General features: G+C 50.5%; 1 protein-coding gene across 2 annotated transcripts in view; it reads left to right on the forward strand.

Annotated features, from left to right (window-relative positions):
* Positions 1–20,396, forward strand: part of Hip1 (huntingtin interacting protein 1) — a 136,756-nt gene that overhangs the window by 37,345 nt on the left and 79,015 nt on the right. Inside the window, exon 1 of one of the 2 annotated variants that reach the window (XM_052169165.1) lies at positions 16,530–16,718. The exons of the other annotated variant lie outside the window; for it this stretch is intronic. Within the exon in view, the coding sequence (XP_052025125.1) occupies positions 16,701–16,718 (18 nt within the window). The 5' untranslated portion in view covers positions 16,530–16,700. Of the gene's footprint in view, positions 1–16,529; positions 16,719–20,396 lie in introns of those variants that run through there. 2 annotated transcript variants of the gene reach the window in all.

The following is a 20,396-nucleotide window of genomic DNA, read 5'->3' on the forward strand; positions in this document are numbered from 1 at the left end:
TGTGCCCTTAACTGTAAATCAGAAGAAACCCTTTCTCCTCTTAGTTGTTTTTGTCACAGTGTTTCATGACGGCATCAAGAAGAGCAAGTGGGACAAGCTGAAGAGATAGCTTAGTGGTTAAGAGCACTGATTGCTCTTCCAGGGGTCCTGAGTTCAAATCCCAGCAACCACATGGTGGTTCACATTCATCTATGATGGGATCTGACGCCCTCTTCTAGTGTGTCTAAAGACAGTGACAGTGTACTCATATAAATTAAAAAAAAAAAAAAAAAAAAAAAAAAAAAAGAGCAAGTGGGATGCTATCTTAAAAATGGTTTTCCCACAGTTGCTTTCCAGGTTCCCTTTTCTTTTGGACCTTCCTTCCTTCCTTCCTTCCTTCCTTCCTTCCTTCCTTCCTTCCTTCCTTCCTTCCTTCCTTCCTTCCTTCCTTCCTCCTGCCTCTCAGCAGAGGTTGGAAAAAAGGGTACCCTCCAGTGTGGGCCTCCTCTCCATTTCTGATTTAGATAACTAGAAAGTTGGGGAGGGGGGGAATCCCTGCTACTCCCGGAGTCTCCAAGGACTCGACTCAGCCACTTCCCAGATCTAGAGCAGATGAAATGGTCCATGGTCCAATGGCTGCCCTTCCCCACCCGCCCAGCTCCAGAGTTTCAGATGTGCCCAGCTTTTGAACGTTTCCTGGAGATCGTCCCTCGGGTCCTGGTGCCTTCAAAACAAGCACTTTACCTACCGGCCGAACCATCTCTCCAGCCCCCAGCAAGAGCAACTCCTGAGTTCCTGTTGTAACTCATGGCTCCGTGAGTGATGTCATTACACAATCCTCTCGGTCCCCTTCTCCTCCTAAGCCTGGGTCACCTCACTCTCCCAGGCCCAGTCTCTCCCTCAGAGCCCTCTTCCTGTCACCCATCCCCCACCCACTGGTCCACACCTCCCAGGTCCTCCACCCACTCCCACATGCAAATCTTCCCTTCTTTAGAAGCCCTACTGCCTTTTCTGGAATTTTCCATCTCCTAAGGAGTTTCCTGCGGTTCTCCACCCTTCTCCTCCGTCACTCATCCAGGGGAGGTGAACAAAACTTAGTGTTTTTCCTCCCTCCCTCCCTCCCTGACTCCTTGTGCTTCAGACTGTGACCAACAAACACCTCCTTACTGTAGGGCTGTCTGTCCCGTAAATAAGTCTTAAATATGTTGGACGCTGGAAGTTTGAACCAACAACATCTACTTAGTCGGACTGAACCAGACTTCTTTCTTGCCCCAGGCAAGATACTCTGGCGTTTGCAGAGACCCCCACACCCTGCTATGAGCTATAATCCCAGCCTTCCCCTCCCACAATAATTTGCCTTGTCCTCTCCTGCATTCCCATTTCTTCCTCCCTGCCCACCCTGTACCCCACCCCATAGTCTATCATCCTGTCTTCTCCCAGTGCCTTTGGTATTTGGAGCAAATGTAATCCATAAGACCGTGATACCCCAGGATCCCCCCTTTTAAAGCAACCAGTATCCCATTCATAAAACTCTCCTGTTTGGGGGCAGAAATAAGAGAAAAGAATCCTTCAGTGGGGTGCTTAGGTTGCGGCTCAGTGGTGTTGTCTTGCCTAGCCTGTGAAAAGCTCTTGATTCCACCCCCACCCCCATACCCTAAATAAATAAAGGGAATAAAAACATTCTGGAGCAATTAAGGGAGGAGCCTGAGGGAGGGAGAGACATTTTCTCCTGTAGTGTAGCCACTAGGAAGGTACACGTGCTTCTGCCATTCCTTCACCCATTCCTATAAGCAATGGGAGTTAAATTAATCATTGGGTTAGCAAAAGGGGAGGGGGGAGGCATGCAGGTAGGAGAAGGGTCTTTAGTTTAGAAGAGGGAGGGGGAGGGGGGACAAAGAGGGTTATGGGGGCGAACATGACCAGAGTACGTTCTACAGATATAAGAAAATACAGATGGGTTTCTCTGAGTCTGAGGCCAATCTGGTCTAAACAGAGAGTTCCAGGGCAGCCAGGGCTACATAACAAGCCCCTATCTCAGACAGACAGACAGGCAGACAGATAGACAAGCAAACCGGAAATGTCTCTGTGGTAAGGGTCCTCACTTCCCTTCCAGAAGACTCAGGTTCCAGCCCCGGGCCCCACAGGGTCGCTCACAAGCATCTGCAATTCTAGTTTCAGGGGATCTGACGCCCTCTGCTGGCCTGTGAGTGCATCAGGCAGGCATGTGGTACACAGACACACAGGCAAAACCTCATATATATCAAATGGATGATATCTCCAAAACAAAAACAAAACAAAAGAAGCTGGGCGGTGGTGTCACACACCTGTAATCCCAGCACTTGGGAGGCAGAGACAGGCGGATTTCTGAGTTCGAGGCCAGCCTGGTCTACAGAGTGAGTTCCAGGACAGTCAGGGCTACACAGAGAAACCCTGTCTTGAAAAAACCAAAAAAACAAAAGCAAAAACAAATGGATGATATCATGACTGGGCACGGTGGCGCATGGTTTTGATCCCAGTGCTCGGGAGGCAGAGGCAGGTGGATCTCATTGAGGTCAGAGGTCAGCCTCTGTACATAGTGAGTTCCAGGCTAGCTGGTCATCTACATAGTGAAATACTGTCTCAAGGAAAAGAGAGAGAGCAAGAGAGGCAGAGAAAGAGAGAGCGAATGGCAAACAAAATTAATCCATTATTATAGATAATCAGTATATCTAATAAAACACCTTAAAAGGGGGTGGGGATTGGCCCTTTACATAAGCAATGAGAACATCGGGCACTCATGCCTAAACAGAGTAAAGCCCGTCTGTAGAAATCCTTGCCGACTTTAGCTGATGCCACGTCTTTTCTACCCCAGGCCTGCCCTGGCCTTTATGTTTCATATTGTACCTAACTCCACTGTGCTGTTTGCTTATTTCTTTTTGATAATACTTATTTACGGGCTGAAGACATGGCTTAGCAGTTAAGAGCACTGACTGCTCTTCCGAAGGTCCTGAGTTCAAATCCCAGCCCCCACATGGTGGCTCACAACCATCCCTAATGAGATCTGATGCCCTCTTCTGGAATGTCTGAAGACAGCTACAGTGTACTCACAGATATAAATAAATAAATAAATAAATAAATAAATAAATAAATAAATAGAATTTTTAAAAAGAATATTCATTTATTTTTTGAGTGCATTTATACTTTTTATATTTTGCCCACAAGTGTGCCTGTGTGAGGGTGCCAGACCCTCTGGAACTGGAGTTACAGTTGTGAGCTGCCATGTAGGTGTTGGGAATTGAACCCAGGTCCTCTGGGAAAAGCACCCAGTGCTCTTAACCACGGAGCCATCTCTCCAACCCACTTCTTTATTTAGATGGAGGCTGTGCTATGTAGCCCAGGCTGGCCTTGAACACCTCTGTTCCAGGTTCCCCCCCCCACTTCAGCTTCCCTGGTTGTCAGGACTGGAAGGTGCGCCAGCGTTGCCTGCCTCCTGGGACCTTTTTTATTTATTTATTTATTTATTTATTTATTTATTTATTTTTGTCATAGTTTAGAAGCTTGAACTCAGGACCTCATGTGTGCAAGGCGAACACTTTGTCAACTGAGCTGTCGGCCCCAGTCCTCAATGAATCAGTGAATACTGAGGCTAGAGACATGTCCCCTCAGTCAAGAGCACTTGCAGAGGACCAAGTTTGGTTTCTGGCACGTGTGTGTCAGGTCACCCACAACTGCTTTTACTTCAGCTCCAGGGGAGCAGACGCCTTTGGCATTGGTGGGCATGTGCACACGGGAGTGCATACATCTCCCACATAGAATTAAAAATAATAAGGATAAATCTTGGCGATGATATCACTGGCTGTACTAATTAGTGTAGATGGTGTTTAATTAAAAAGTCAGCTAGCTTCTGAAATCCTGGCTTTGTGAGGGGGTTTGATAGAGGTACTTTACACGCATTAGCTCCTTCAGCCTCAAATCAGCCCTCAGAGGTAGCTATCGCTGTTAGTTGTGTTTTGGTGAGAGGCCAAGGTAGCAATGGGAACTCAGGGCTTCTTGTTTAGGTTTCTGTTTGTTTGTTTGTTTAACATCTATTTTGTTTGCATGTATGTCTGCGCATTACATACACGCTCCACGCCCACAGAGGCCAGAAGAGTACATTAGACCTTTAGGATCAGGAGTTACAGATGGTTCTGAACCACCATGAGGGTGCTTGGAAATACGCTCAGGTCCTCTAGATGAACAGCCTGTGCTCTTAATCACTGAGCCCTCTCTCCAGCTCAGGGGTTCTGGGTTAGAGTCTTCCCAGTCTTTAAAACTATAGGATGTATTTCCTGCATGTGGGTCCTTAAAGACCCTATTCCTCTTCCCCCACTTCCTCTCCCCTCTCTCCTCTCCTGTCTCCTCTCTCTCTCTCTCTCTTTCTTTCTTCAAATTTCTTTTAGTTTGTCAAGACAGGGTTTCTCTGTGTAGCCCTGGCTGTCCTGGAACTCACTCTGTAGACCAGGCTGGCCTCAAAGTCAGAAATCCACCTGACTCTGCCTCCCAAAGTGCTGGGATTACAGGCGTGCGCCACCACTGCCTCTGCCTCTGCCTCTGTTTCTGTCTCTTTCTCTGTCTTTCTTTCTTTCTTTCTTTCTTTCTTTCTTTCTTTCTTTCTTTCTTTCTCTCTCTCTCTCTCTCTCTTCTTTCTTTCTTTCTTTCTTTCTCTCTCTCTTTTCTTTCTTTCTTTCTTTCTTTCTTTCTTTCTTTCTTTCTTTCTTTCTTTCTTTCTTTCTTTCTTTCTTTCTTTCTTTCTTTCAGACATGCTCTCATATAGCCCAGGCTAGCCTCCAACTGGCTATGTAGTTGGGGGTCAACCCTGAGCTCTTAATCATTAAATCCCCACCACTCAGGTGTGCACCACCACACCAGACTTCTCTTTGTGAGACAAGGTCTCACTGTATAGCCTTGGCTGGATTTAAACCCAGCTATCCTCCTGCCTCAGCCTCTTGACTGCTGGAATGACAGCCAAGCACCTCTGCAGGCCCTCCCCCCCACCCTTTTCACACAGGCCTGTGCTTGCCTGTTGGCTCTCCCATCACTGTCTACCTGCACGAACAGCTGCATCTTGCTAAGTGGTTTTTGTACAGAGTCGAGTTGAGACTCAAAAAAAAAGCCCAGGGGCTGAACTCAAAGCTAAAAATAACCTGGGATCAATTTAGGGACGGGGCCTGTCTTCATTCTGTTCTCTCTCCCCCAGGGCCTGTAAATTGCTGCTGCTTGCCAGCTGGGCCGGGCTGGCTTCCTGTAAAGCTATAATAATATGGAATTACCCTGACTGCTAACCTCCCAGGGCAAGGATGCGGGTGCTCTCACCGCAGGCATCTCTGAACTGGAACCGCTGTCCTCTCTTTGGTCCACACTTGTACTCACGCATCTATACCTCAGACATGACTGAGGCTGCTGTGACGGTGCACACTACCAGCCTAGCACGCCTGAGCCTTAGGCAGGAGGATCGGTGGTTCTAGGCCAGCCTGGGCTAAATATTCACACCCTGTACACAGATGAGAGGGTTGGACAGAGGTGTGATCCTGGGCTTTGCCTCATAGGGAAAAACTCGTGGCCTCCTAGAGGATCCGGCTCATTGCTTCTGGGCTGGGAAACCGGGGGCTTCAGGATTGCTGCCAGCCTGGAGGACCCACCCAGGCTGGAGAGCAGGCAGGACAAGGAGTGCCAGCAGACTTGGGTCCTTGGCCGAGATTTCCAGGCTGGTGGCTGACTAGGGGGTCCGTGTGCTTGAGCGGCTCCCAGCTGTCTCTGTGTTTAATGTCCGCTCACCACTGCTGGCCAGCACATCCCACACAAGAAGACTTTTTTTTTCCATCATAGAACCTGATGGTGTTAAATAGCATCAGAAGAACAGGCCTGTGCTCTTCCCTGTGAGGTCTGTCTTACAGAACTCTGCAGGGGATGGGAGGGGCCTTTCCCAATAGCTCCGCCATTTGGAAATTGTCACCAAAGGCCTTGGCCGCCTAGGTTTGGCATTATAAAGGTGCCAAAGAGATCTCTTAGGGGCAGAGGGTTTAGAGAGCTTCGATTACGGCTTACACATGGCCTGTGATTAATGGGTGGAAAATTCCAGGGGGAAACCTGGAAATTCCCATTCTAGGAGAAGCGGGGAAGGAAGTCCCACACATCCTCCTCTCCTGTGTCCCTGGCTTCAGCCAAGGCCAGGTGAGGTTCCAGAGTCCTAGCTCTAATTGTTGGGTTGTTCCTCATGTGGGCTTTAAGTGCTGGTGGCATTGTTCAGTGGTAGAGCCCCTGCCTAGAATCCCCCAGGGAGGGGCTGGGGGCGGGGCTCAGTGGTAGAGCCCTTGACATGAATTCACTAATATAGAACTGGGTTTTTATTCCTAGCACTGAAAAAAGAAAGAGATAGGGAGAGAGGAAAGGAGGGAAGGAGGGAGGGAGGGAGGGAGAGAGAGAGAGAGAGAACATGCAAGAAAGAAAGCTTTCTCCCAGTGTTGATTATATGTCACAATGTCCTAGAGTAGCTCTAAAATACTGGTGCCTAGTCTGTCCAGAAATAGGTGACATCAGAAACCCTAGGGTAGGACCAGTGTCTCAGAAGACTACAAAGTAGAGGCCAACTTTTTTGTCAGGACTGGGATCCAGAGTTACCCTGAATGCAGTTTTCCTATGACCTCTGAATTTACTTGAGGCAGGGGCTCTACCACTGAGCCACGCCCCCAGCCCCTCCCTGGGGGATTCTAGGCAGGGGCTCTACCACTGAGCCACGCCCCCAGCTCCCACTGGGAGATTCTAGGCAGGGGCTCTACCACTGAGCCACGCCTCCAGGCTCCCACTGGGAGATTCTAGGCAGGGGCTCTACCACTGAGAGCTAAGTGATGTAGGATTTTATGATCCGTGCGAGAGGACGGTGTACACAAGCGGATGCCTGGAGCTTCGCGCCCAGGCAGCCTAGCGTCTTGTGAACCTTAGGCCAGTGAGAGACATTGTCTCAAAAACTAAGGCAGGGGTCTGGCAGGGCAGCTTACACTAGTTCCGGCATTCAGGAGGCAGAGGCAGGCAGAGCTCTGTGAGTTCCAAGCCAATAGGGGATTTATAGTGAAACTGTGTCTCTACATAGATATATAAGACAAAACTAAGGTGGACAGTTGTCTCACGGTCTCTATTTGCTGGGATGAAACACTGTGACCAAAGCAACTTGGAGAGGAAAGGCTTTATTCAGCTTACACTTCCACATCACTGTTCATCATCAACAGAAGTCAAGACAGGAACTCAAGCAGGGCAGGAAGCTGGAGGCAGGAGCTGATGATGCAGAGGCCACGGAGGGGTGCGGCTTACTGGCTTGCTCCTCATGGCTTGCTCAGCCTGCTTTCTTATAGAACCCAGGACCACCAGCCCAGTTGAATGGCTCCACCCACAATGGGATGGCTCCACCCACCATGGGATGGCTCCACCCACCATGGGCTGGTCCCTCCCCCACTGATCACTAAAGAAGAAAATGTCCCACAGCTGGAATTTATGAAGGCTTTTTTTCAGTTGAGACTCCCTTTTCTCTGATCACCCTAGCTTATGTCAAGTTGACATAAAACTTGTCAGTACAACAGTGCTTGACAAACAACACACAGGGTCAATTTCTAGCCTCCATATACATGAACCACATACAACATTCAACCCCCTCCTCTGCACCCTTCCTAAACATATAGACAAGAAAATATTCAGGCTGAGCGAGTCCTCTGGGTTTATACACACTTTAGTGGGCCCCAGAAGATAGACATTTGGAGCTCCTCAGCTGTCCCTCCTGGGAGCCAACCAGCCCTTTGCCAGCGCAGGAAGCCATGCGTCCAGACACACTATGTCAGTGACTGCTACTTAGGCCCTTAGAGGCCCCTGACTGACCTTCACCATGATCACCAAAGAGCACTTAACCTTTGCTGGCTCCGAGCGATGCTTCAATCCTCTTCTCATTACTCATTGATGCTACAGATCTCAGCCACCCCTCCCCCAACAGCTCTGACATCCCCAGCTGGTGCCCAGAGAGTGCCCCAGGGCAGACCTGTCTTTGCTGATGGCCTCATTCCCAAAGAACAGACAAACTGTCAGCAGAAAGTGATTGGCGCCTTTGCTGGTCTGAGTTGACCAGCAGGGACATGACCAGAGGATACAGGTGGGGGTGGGGAGCAGAAGTTACTACTCACAGCGGGTTTGACGAGGCGCTGCCTTCACCGTGGCTCAGCTCGGTGGCTGCGCTGTGAATGAGGCAGGGTGATAGATAGACTGCACGGATACATCCTGGCATGCCACGGTATGAGAGCATCCTGATCGCATGGCAGAGTCCAGCTACACAGATCTTATTAGTTTGAGCACAGGCTCAGATGCCTGTAAGTAGGTTTCTTTGTTCAATTGTTGGTCTTCTGTATGTATGCACACATGCAGATGTCACACGTGTGTGCCTAGAGGCCAGAGGCCAATGTCAGGCTGCTAGTCTCAGCACTCATGAGGCATAGGCAGGTGTATGTATGTGTGTGTGTACACACACAAACACACACACACACACATACATACACCTGTATGTGCAGTGTGTATGTGCACATGTGTGTATGTGTATGTATGTGTGTGTGCATGAGTGTATGTGTGCACGTGTGTGTGTGCACGTGTGTGTGTGTATGTGCACGTGTGTGCATGTGTATGTATGTGTGTGTGTGTGCACATGTGCATGTGTGTGTGTGTGTGTGTGTATGTGCACACTCCCGTGCTCCACTGCTTTTGCGAGTAGGTTCTCTTCCTTTACCACGTGGGACCTGGGGATCAAATTCAGGTCACTAGGTTTGGCAGTAAGTGACTTTACCCACTGAATGGTCTCCTGCTCTTCACCTTGCTTTTGAGGAAAGGTCTCTCACTGAACTCAGAACCTCCTGAGTCAGCAGGACTGGCCGTCCACTGAGCCCCAGGGATGCTCCTGTATCCCCCTGCCCAGCTCCTGGCTTACAAGCATGTGGTGCAATACTGGGCCTTCTCACTGGGTGCCAAGGACTGAACAGGCACTCATATTCATGCAGCAAGGACTTAACCAACGGAGCCATCTCTTTACCCACTGTTTTTGGGCACTGGGTTTCATGTAGCCCAGGCTGGTCTCTAACTCACATAGCTCAGAAGTGACTTTGAATTCTTCATCTTCCTGCCTCCACATCTTGAATATTTGGATTATAGGCAGATGCCGTGATGCCCTGTTTATGTGGTGCCAGGGATGGGACCCGGAGCTTCATGCACGCTGGGCACAGGCTCTATCAATGGAGTTACATCCTCAGCCCTGGAGCTAGGTCTTTAGTGAGCTGCCCTTGCCGATGCTTGGGTGCTGCCCTGCTAATGCCCATGAAGGAGACGTGTGGAGTTTGCAGACCTCCTGTTTGGTCCATTAAGCAAACACAACACACATGGGGCTGTCCTTCCCTCAGATGATTGTGATGATTGTTTGTGGCAGGTCACCAGGGAACCTGAGGTCCAGCACCTGCTATGGGGTCAGCTCAGGACTCTGTCCAGAACTACTGATTACCATTTTTTTTTTTTTTTTTTTGGTCAGGACTACAGAGGGTGGCTAGCCTGGGAAGAGCCATGGGCAATTCTGATTGCTAAATTTATCATTTTGAGTATCAGTCCAAGAAATCCAGGGGACCAGCTGCCCCAAGAGTTGCTTAGCTCCATCCTCTTCCTGTTATATGTTGGTGACTGATCTTAATTGTCTACTTTATGAGATTTAGAATCAGGCTAGAGACAGCTCAGCGGTTAAGAGCACTGACTGCTCAGGACTTAAGGTCCTGAGTTCAAATCCCAGCAACCACATGGTGGCTCACAACCATCCATAATGAGATCTGACGCCCTCTTCTGGTGTGTCTGAAGACAGCTACAGTGTACTTACATGTAATAATAAATAAGTCTTTTTAGGGAGAGAGAGATTTAGAATCTTTTTTTTTTTTTGGCTTTTTTTCAAAACAGGAGTTCTCTGTGTAGCCCTGGCTGTCCTGGAACTCACTCTGTAGACCAGGCTGGCCTCGAACTCAGAAATCCACCTGCCTCTGCTTCCCAAGTGCTGGAATCAAAGCCATGCACCACCACAGCCTGGCTGAGATTTAGAATCTTGAGTCTTGGACCAGCAAGATGGCTGGGCTGGTAAAAGTGTTAGACCCCCAAATTCAATCCCTGGGACATATGTTGTGGAAGGAGAAAGTCCCTTCTTCAGGTCAGCCTTTGACCCACATATTCTTTCTCTGATATACACAGCGCACGAATGAATCCTCCGGAGCTGGAGTTAGTGGGTGTTTGTGAGCCAGCTGTTGTGGATGCTATAGATTCCAAACCCCAGCCCTCTGACAGAGCAGCGCTGAAGGCCCTTAGCTACACTGAGCTGTCTCTCTGTTCTTCTCAACTTCCTTTATATAGCCGTCTCTTCTTTCCTAATTTTTCTATTTATTTAATTATTCTTGCGTGTGCACATATAAGCCGTGACATACATGCGAAGGTCAGAGAATAATGGCGAAGCAGAGTCTGCTTTCTCCTCTTTACTTACATATGGGCTCCAGGGTTCTAACTCAGCCTGCCACACCTTTCCAGGCCAGGGCCTTTATCTGATGAGCCATCTCTCCAACCCATGTTGAATGTTTTGAAAAAGTGTCTCATGTAGTCCAGGCTAGACTTAAACTCGCTACATAGCCAAAGGTGATCTTGAATTTCTAATCCCCCTGCCTCTGCCTCCTGGGTTTATGGAGCAGAAACCAGAACGGAGCTCAGGGCTTCATGCATGCTAGGCAAGGACTCTACCCACGGAGCCACAACCTAGTCCCATCTCTTCACTGCAAATATCAAAGCACAGTACACAAGGTTGAAGGAACTTAAGGCGGGTGTGGCAGAGCACAGTGGGAACCCCAGCACCCTGGATGCAGGGTGGAGAGATGGTGGCTCAGTGTTTAGGAGTACTGCTTGCTCTTCCGGAGGACCTGGGTTTGATTCTCAGCACCCACGTGGAAGAGTCTCACAACCACAAATAAACGGTCAGAAAAAATATTAAAAAAACAAATCCAAGAAGCTCCGGCCTATCCCTGCTTATCCCATGGGCGCTGGTCCTTAGAGCGCTATCAGCAATTATCCCTGTCGTCCTAACAGTGCGTTCTGCCACAGCCTCTCGGATGCTCGTACGATTGATGAGACTATAGACCAAAAGCTATTCTGTAAACGCCACAGCCCTGTAGAGAGTCTTCTTTTTAAAAACAATAGCAACAACTAAGGCTACCAGCCCTTTGACAAACATTGTTTGATTGCTAATAAGTAAACTTATCACTAGAAATTACAGGAATTTATCACCTCTACGGCTCTATGCTCGCTGTAATGGGGCCCTGGCTTGGCACCCAAGGCCAGTGGTGTGGAATGTATAGGGCTAGGCTGCACAAATCTGGTCACCAGTAGGTGTCAGCCTCCACCAGGACACATCCACTGGTCTATATACTTGTCAAAGAACGGCAGCTTACTCCCCTCTCCATAAAACTTTCTTTTCCTTGTAGTACTGAGAGTTTCACACCTGCTAGGAGAGCGCAGTCACTGAGCCATGCCCACAGCCCCTCCCTGGTGGATTCTAGGCAGGGGCTCTACCACTGAGTCACACCTACAGCCCCTCCCTGGGGGATTCTAGGCAGGGGCTCTACCACTGAGCCACGCCCCTGCCTGTCACTGGGGGAATTCTAAGCAGGGGTTCTAGCAACGAGCCACACCCTCATGCTCCCAGCCCTCTTTATATTTTGCTTCTTTGTTTAGGTTTTTTTGTTTTTTTACATCGAGACAGGGTCTCACTTAAATTGCTACAGATGAGAAGTCTGGTGAAGTGGGAGGGGTGGGACACTAGGAGAGGGTTGACTACCAGGGTGGAGAGGAGGCCAAAGCATTAAAGGTCTTGATACAAAAAAAAAAAAAAAATTAGGATCTGTTTTTTATTTGAGGTTGGCCAATGAGAAATTATAATTAAATTACTGTAAGAATAACGGGAGAGGAAGAGACCACAGGCAAATATGTAGATTAGTTGAGAGGACATTCTTGTTTTGCAATTTTTATGACATTTATTTAATTACTTATGTATACGCTTATTCATTTATTGGTGGGGCCCATGCGTGTCCCGCCTTTGCCACAGTTCTTGTGGGTGGAGGTCAGAGGACAGCTCCCAGGAATCAGTTGACTCCTTTTTCCGTGTGGGTCCCAGGGATCAAACTTCGATCTTGTAAGCACATGAGTGCCTTCGCGTGCTGAGCCAGCTCAGCCGCCCCCTAGGCTGTTTTCTAAGGCCCTTAGGCACTGGCCTCGCCCTTGTAAATGGCGCAAGGTGCATTCTTGCCCCTGGCTAGCTGGTCCTCTTTGTCACAGTTTAGGGAGGTAACGCCCTAGAGAACAGCACAGCCCGAGGGCAGTTTAGGCAAGCTACAGCCCTCAATGGACTCCCAGCAGCCCTAGCATTTCCAGTAATTGCTACAAACAAAGTTAACAACAAGCTCAGTAGTTAAAACATCAGAATTCTGGGGCCAGTAACATGGCTTAGTGGGGAAGGGTGCTTGCCACCAAACCCAAGGACCCAAGTTCAGATCTTCTGGATCCCACAAGGTGGAAAAGATGGATTCCTGCAAGTGTACACATGTACACACACACACACACACACACAGAGGCGCTGGCAAATGTAATAAAAATAGAAACAGTATCTTGCCTCCTCATTTTCTCATGGCTCTGGAGCTCAGAAACTGGAAATTTATGTTACTAGGTCACCATTAAAGGGTTTGAATAAAAAAAAAAAATAGTAAAGGCCGGAGACTCGTAGGTGTGGTGGGGGAGAAAGTTTATCGTAGATAAAAGATAGAGCACATAGCCAGAGGCAGGGATTCCTTAGAGGAATCAGTTGGGAGAGTCAGGAATGGTCTCACCCCTTAGCTACAAGAGTAAAGAAGGGAGGGGAAGGGGAAGTTGAGGAGGGGAAGGGTTCCAGGCCAAGTTTTAGATCAGCCAGGGTAATGTGGTGCCTGTCTCAAAAATAAATAAAAATTCAAAAGCATCGCCCAAACTACAGGCATTTGCAGCTGGACGCAAAACCACATGCTTTTAATCTCAGTATTCTGGAGGCAGAGGCAGGTAGATCAGGGTGATTTTGAGGCCAGCCTGGTCTGTAGGGTGAGTTCCAAGCCAGTGAGGGTTACGCAGTGAATCCTGGATAAATTTAAAACAAACAATTAAAAGCAACCCAGCATTTCTAAGGAAGAGACCGGAGAAACAGTACAACTACACAGAACATATGAGACCTTGTTTGAAAACAACAAAAGTCCACACTCAAATATAAAAGCAACTGTTGGCAATCCTGGATCTGTCAACCAATTCCAGGCTTAATGGTTCACAAACTTAGTTACCATCCTTGAGCAGTGTGTTGCAGTGGTAGCTCCTGGCTGTACAGGAAACCCTGGTCCTCCCGCATTAGTGCCCCATGCTAGGATTTCAGACAGGTACTGCCACTTCTAGCTCCGCACATAACTTCCTCTTTCAGATCACTCTGTGTGCTCCCCCCACCCACCCACCCACCAGAAGGCTTGTGGGGTGTGTGTGAGGCACCCCCAACATCATAGATAAGAACTCTGATTCCAGAGGAGGGGGAGATGCTCTCTGGCCCAGCAGGCTCCTTCCAGAAGGTACGAAGAGGCCCGGGGTCTGCTTCTTGGTAATGGGTGGACCTTCTTTGAAAGTCTTGTGGAGTTCATCCTCAGCTACACAGTATGCTGGAGGCCAGGCCTGACTCCAAACACGAGAGCCTGTCAGGGCTATTGGAGGCCTTTGGTCCCAGCACTAGAGAAGGAGAGGCAAACAGATCTCTATGGGTTTGGAGACAGGCTGGCTTATATAGAGATTTACAGGCCAGCTAGGGTTACATAGTGCAACCATGTCCAAAAAAAGAAAGAAAGAAGGAAGGAAAGAAAAAGGAAAGAAGAAAGAGAGAAAGAGAGAAAGAAAGAAAAGAAACCAAGAAAGGAAGGAAGGAAGGAAGGAAGGAAAAGAAACCAAGGGCTAGGGAGATGGCTCAGAGGCTAAGAGCATTGGCTGTCCTTGCAGAGGACCTGGGTTCAGTTCCCGGAACCCACACTGTGGTTCATTCTCCCTCTCCCCCCTCCCCTCTCTCTCTCCTAGTACAGAATAGAGTTTATTCAGGGCATGGGGAGGGGAGTTAAGAGGGTAGTAGAGGCAGAGAGAGGGAGAGAGAGGGAGAGAGTAGAGAGGCAGAGGCCGGCCATGACCATGTGGAGAGGGGGGGAGGGGAGGAGAGCCCAAGATGGGGCAAGAGAGAGGCTGAGAATGAGAGAGGTAAGAGCCACACTGTGGTGTCTTAGTCAGGGTTTCTATTCCTGCACAAACATCATGACCAAGAAGCAAGTTGGGGAGGAAAGGGTTTATTGAGGTTACACTTCCATACTGCTGTTCATCACTAAAGGAAGTCAGGACTGGAACTCAAGCAGGTTAGGAAGCAGGAGCTGATGCAGAGGCCATGGAGGGATGTTTCTTACTGGCTTGCTTCCCCTGGCTTGCTCAGCCTGCTCTCTTATAGAACCAAGAGCACCAGCCCAGGGATGGCACCACCCACAAGGGGCCCTCCCCACTTGATCACTAATTGAGAAAATGCCCCACAGCTGGATCTCATGGAGGCACTTCCCCAACTGAAGCTCCTTTCTCTGTGGTAACTCCAGCCTGTGTCAAGGTGACACACAGAACCAGCCAGTACAGTGACCATCTGTGGTCCATCCCCAATTCAAAGGAATCCTGTGTCATCTTCTGACCCATACATGCATCAGGTATGCTCGTGGTCCACATGCATGCAGGAAAACCACACACATAAAATAATTAAGCCATTCAAGGAGTTGGTGGTGGCTCAGGGAGACAGTTTGCCGGGTAAATGACAGCACTTGAATTCAGAATCCCAGAACCTCCGTGAAGAGCTCGGCACTGTGTATGACCCAAATGTTAGGGAAGTGAAGATAGATGTGTTCCTGGAACTCACTGTCCTGTCAGACTAGCCAAATGAGTAAGAGACCCGGTCTCAAAAAAAAAAAAAAAAAAAAAAAAAAAAAAAAAATCAGAGTCAGGCAGTGTAATCCCAGCACTTGAGAGGTAGAGGCAGGCCTGTCGTGAGTTCAAGGCCAGCCTGGTCTATAGATAAGAGTTCCAGGAAGGTCTGTTATCCAAGACCCCACATGATCGAAGGAAGGATCCGACTCCTAAAATTGCCCTCTGACCACCACACGTGTGTAAAGACCCTGTGTGTTCATGTGCACTGATACTAAAAAGAAGAAATGCCGGAGAGGGGTTGAAGAGGAAATGTGCCCTCCGGCCTCTATCTTATCTTCTTCTCTATGCACCCTACACATAAAAAATACAAAGGTTTTTAAAGCAGTATGCTCCAACCGTGGGGCATCCTCGGAAGCCGTTCGGGATTTGCCTGGCACTGTCCGTATTGAGGGGTACTACTAGGGGTCAGTTCCCTCTCCTCTGGCTCTGTTTCCTCCCTGTATCATCGAAGAGCTGGCCTGAGCGGACTGTCAGGTCCCTGGCGTCTTCACTGAACGCCAAACCGCGCTGCCTCCGTTTGGGAGGAATAAGATGACAAGCTTTTGTCTCCTGGGAAACCTTACACCGAAGGAGCCTCTCCTAGGAATCCTGTTCTAGGCACCAGCTGTGCCTCGCAGAGCGGGGAGCCGGCCAAGGGATTCTCTAAAGGATGGGAAGGAAGCTGATGGGCAGCGGGGTTGGGCTTCTGAGAGGGTATAGTCACCTAATTTAGCAGCCAGTCCATTCAATCTCTTCTCCGGAAATGGGCAAGCTTTTGGCCATTTGGGAGCAGGGGCGTGTCCCTGCTCGAGGGGAGGGATATCGGGTACCGTCATTCCCATTCGCCCATCTGTTTAGAGCCCCCAGCCCCTTATTGGAAGGCCCTTGGGGATTAGCCTCAAGAGGCCAACCACAGCCTCTCAATTACCTCATTGTCCGTGGGGGGCGGGGGGAGTCATGTGGGGAGGGGACAAGGGGGTGGACCCCTGCCCTCGATGGAATGTGCATGCTGGTGGTTGAAGGGGCATCTTTCCCGCCCCTCTGCCACCTCCCCCCGCGCACTTCCTGAGTCCCACCGAGCCCTCCACGGAAACACGCGCGTGCACGCACACACCACACACACACACACACACACACACACACACACACACACACTTCCTGGCGGTCTCCAGCTCCTGGCTCTCCTGTGATCCCATCCCATCCGCCTGGACTGCTGCCGAAAGAGACCTTTTGTTATTCAAATCACGCCCTCCTCCCAGAGCGCCCAGGGACCTCAGGGTCCCGGAATCCATCGCTGGGTGTCCTCACCTCTCGCGGCGGACCTCGGGGGTTTCCCGGTCCCTCCCCTCAACTGCACATTCTCCAGCTCCCCCGAGGGACCGCGCCTCCCCCGCCGGCGCGCTTCCCCTCCCCGTCCTCTCCCCTTCGATCCCCTCCCCTCCCCTCCCTGCCCCGCCCCCGCCGTGCTCCGTCCAGCCGCGGTGCCGCCGGCCACCACCAGGGCCCCCGTCGTCCGCCGTTGCCAGCAAGCAGCATGGCACCCCCGGGGCTGCAGTAGCCGCCACCAGCCTTCACTGGGGGGGTAGCCGGTATCTCCCGGGGTGTGGGGAGGACACCCTATCGCTTCGGCCATGGATGTGAACAAGATGGTAAGTGAGAGCTTTGGAAGCTCAATCTCCGAGCTCCCCGCCCCCACCCGGCTCGCATCCCATCTCTCCCCCTCCCCCCTAGTCTGCAGCGTGATCCATTGAAAGTTTTCTGGATTGTTGATTCTTCCTGCCTGTTGGCCCCGCTCCGCAGAGCGCTGGGAGAAAGGGAGAACACGGCCAAGGATCTGGAGGCGGCTGGCCCGCGGGGCTGGGGCTCCCGCTTTCCCGCCGCGCCAGCTGCCAGGGCTGCCCTGGGCCGGGCTCCCTTTCCTAAATTAGTCAACCTGTGAGGCGGAGGAGGGAGGGCAGCGCCGCAGGAAGGGGCTTCTGCTCTTCCTTCGGAGCCCTCTGCCAGCACAGGGCTGGGGATCTACTTGGAAGGTTTGTGGGCTGGGAGGTACAGGTGTCCCCGGGAGGGCTAATAGGAGAAACCGTGGCTTTGGCCAAAGTGAGCGGGTGGGAGCGAGACCCCCCTCCCACATCCGAGCCCCGCGCGCGGGCTCTCAGAGGGGCCACGTTCCTAGATTGGTCACTTGTAAGCCTCAGTCACTTGATGGGATTGGGGAGCAGCGACTCCTTTCTCGACCCGTTAAAGTATCTAATCTTTTGGTCCCTTCAGAATGGAGGGGGTCTGTGATCTGCCCCCCAGAGCAGCCCCGCCCCCACTCCAAATACTGCGGGAGATGCCAAGATTGGCGCTCATTGATTGAGACCCAGGAGCGACTCTCAGCGGGAATCAGGATCAGGATGTCCTTTGGGAGATCCTAGATGGATGGAGGGAGTATGGGGGGGGGGGGGCACTGCAGGTTTTCCCAGAGGGCTCACTACCACTCTGACTGACTTTAGACCTGGTTTCTCCATTTTTGCTGTTCCCCTCAATGCTGGGCTATGCCATTGAGAGTCCCGGGGAAAGAAATAGACTTGGACTCTGACTGTGTGCGACTGTAGGCGACTTGGGGACCTGTAGCTTACAGAGAAGAAGAACTGAGGTTAATTTTCTCTAGAGGGTGCATTTTTAGGGTGGAAACCTGGAGAAGGCACGTCCATTTTTGATCCCTGCATCCACAACCTTTGGCGCTATATCTAGGCTTGGATCAAAGCTGCGTGACAGGTGTGATCCCCCCAACCCCCTCAGGAGGGCCTTTTCCAAAGTCTTGAGTTTCAGCACACACACCCCACCGTGAGGAGTGAGGACTGGGTGAGGTATCTCCTGAATCCTTGTCTTTCTGTGACTACAAAACTTGTCTATGGTGGGACAGTGCCAAGAGGCTAGACCACCACCCCCATTCCCTGTGTTTGTATTACAGGGTGTGGCAGCACACATCTGCAATCCCAGCTCCGGGAAGGTGGAGATAGGCGGATCCCTCTGGACACTGGGTGGTCAGGGTAGTTTCATCTGCAAGCCCCAGGCTGAGTGAAAAGTCCTGTGTCCAACAATGTGGACAGCACCTGAGGAACATCTGCCCCTCCCCCCACGCATGCGCTCACTTGAACCCGCGAGCACACACACGTGCCCACACATAGACACCCACAGAACGAAGGGAGGGAAGAGGGTTGATGGGATGGCTTAGCTGGCGAAGCACTCTCCATGCAAGTCCGACAACCTGTGTTCAATCCCTACAACCTGAAGGCGGAAAGAGAGAACCAACTCCGTGAAGTTGTCCCTGGACTGTACACAGGACACACACATACACACACACACACACACACACAGAGCCAACTCCATGAAGTTGTCCCCTGGCCTCTACATGGGACACACACACACACACACACACACACACACACACACGGTGGTGTTGATGGTAATGATGATGATGATGATGATGACGATGATGATAAAAACTTAGGGGCGATGAAGAGGGTAGAGAGACTTGTTGGGACGCCTGATAGCTTGAGTTTGATTCCTGGGACCCAGGTGGTGGAAGGAGAGAACTGACTCCCATAGATTGTATATACACATTTTAAGATATATATATATACCATGTAGCTATCTTCAGACACACCAGAAGAGGGCATCAGATCTCATTACAGATAATTGTAAGCCACCATGTGGTTGCTGGGATTTGAACTCATGACCTCTGGAAGAGCGGTCAGTGCTCTTAACCACTGAGCCATCTCTCCAGCCCCATCTCTGTCTTTAGTTAGTCACATTTCTTCTGGCGCTTCTTCTCCCCCCAATCCTTCCCGTATCCCATGGTATTTATTTATTTCCTATCATTGTTGTACCAAGTGCTGGAGTGAAGGGCACCCAGAAATACAGCCCAAGGTCTCCTACTCCCTGGGACGGGCAGGCCGGGGATCAGGCAGCTGTGCGTTTAGGCTCCGGGCAGTAGACACAAAGGGTCATAGTGTCTCAAATACAGAGTTCAGGTGCTGTGTGAGAAAGAGACATGGGTGGGGGGGTTGGGCGGAGGGTGAACAGGTGTGATCCACTGGAAAGGTGGGGACCAGCAGGTCCTTGGGGCTTCCTGGCTCGCCTCGCTGAACGAGGGCGCTCCAGGCCAGTGTGAGATCATAAGTGGGAGATGGCTCCGTGGGTAACATGCTAGGTGCGTGAATGTGAGCATCCAGGCTTGGGTCCCCACCATGAGTCACGCGAAGGCAGGACACGCTGGGGAACGTCTGTTGTTACCCGAGGACTTGAGGCAGACAGACCCCAGATGCAGACTGGCTAGCCAGTCTACCCGATCTGTGAGCACTGGTTACAGTGAGAAATCACATTGCCAAAAAGGAATGTAGAGATAGGTGTGGTCTTGCATGCTTTTAATTCCGGCCCTGAGGAGGTGGAGGCAGGTGGGAGTCTGTGAGTTCGAGACCAGGCAGGGCTACGTAGTGAGACCCTGCTTTGAAACAAACTATAAGCGGAAAGTGAGTGAAGGATATGTTCTGAAGTCAGTCAACCTCTGGCCTTTGAGTGCATTCACATGTGCACATGCATGCAGTAATAAATTACAAGTCCTGGCTGTCTCTGGAGGGCTGGGTGGAGCTGGTTTTTCTAGAGCAGTGAAGGATATTGCTCATGGGCAGAGGAATGGGCAGAGCCCACTGGGTGAGGCTGGGCCCGGAGATTGGAGATCAGGAAATAGCTGGCTGGTTAGTTGTGGCCAAGCCAGGAAGGCCTTAAATGCCAATGGTGGCGCTCAGCCCGAGGGACCAGAGAGGCTCTTGGGAACTGTAAGCCGAGGTTGTGTATTGATGGCCCCTCTCCTCTTTTAGCTTGGAGTCTAAACAAAAGTGATATTTGATTCTCATTAATCATTGAGCAGCCCGGTGCCCAGCCCAGAAGCCATTGTCCTCGACTCTTTGTGAGGAACACAGACCCTGGGTTGTGTCGCTAAGAGAACCTTTCCAACCCTGGACACTTGGTGCCTGCTTCCCGTTCCCACAGGAGGCCTGGGTTGCTTTCTGTTCTGACCCTTCCTACCCCCATCTTTGGTATGAAGCTCTATGGTAGCCTAGAGCTTCAGAGTTAACCACCCCCCCCCAATCCATTATTCCAGCATTCCTGACAGAACCCATCATTACTAGCCTTGAGAGTTTGAACCCTGCCGTGGTCTTTGGTGGATGAGAAAAGCCAGGTTAAAGTCCACCTAACTCCTAATGACTGTTAAAAAAAAGATTACATTTGCATAAATATGAATGTTTGCACACATATATATCTGTATATAGGGTGGCGAG

The sequence above is a fragment of the Apodemus sylvaticus genome, chromosome 22 (assembly GCF_947179515.1).
Source record: "Apodemus sylvaticus chromosome 22, mApoSyl1.1, whole genome shotgun sequence".
Classification (NCBI taxonomy): Eukaryota; Metazoa; Chordata; class Mammalia; order Rodentia; family Muridae; genus Apodemus; species Apodemus sylvaticus.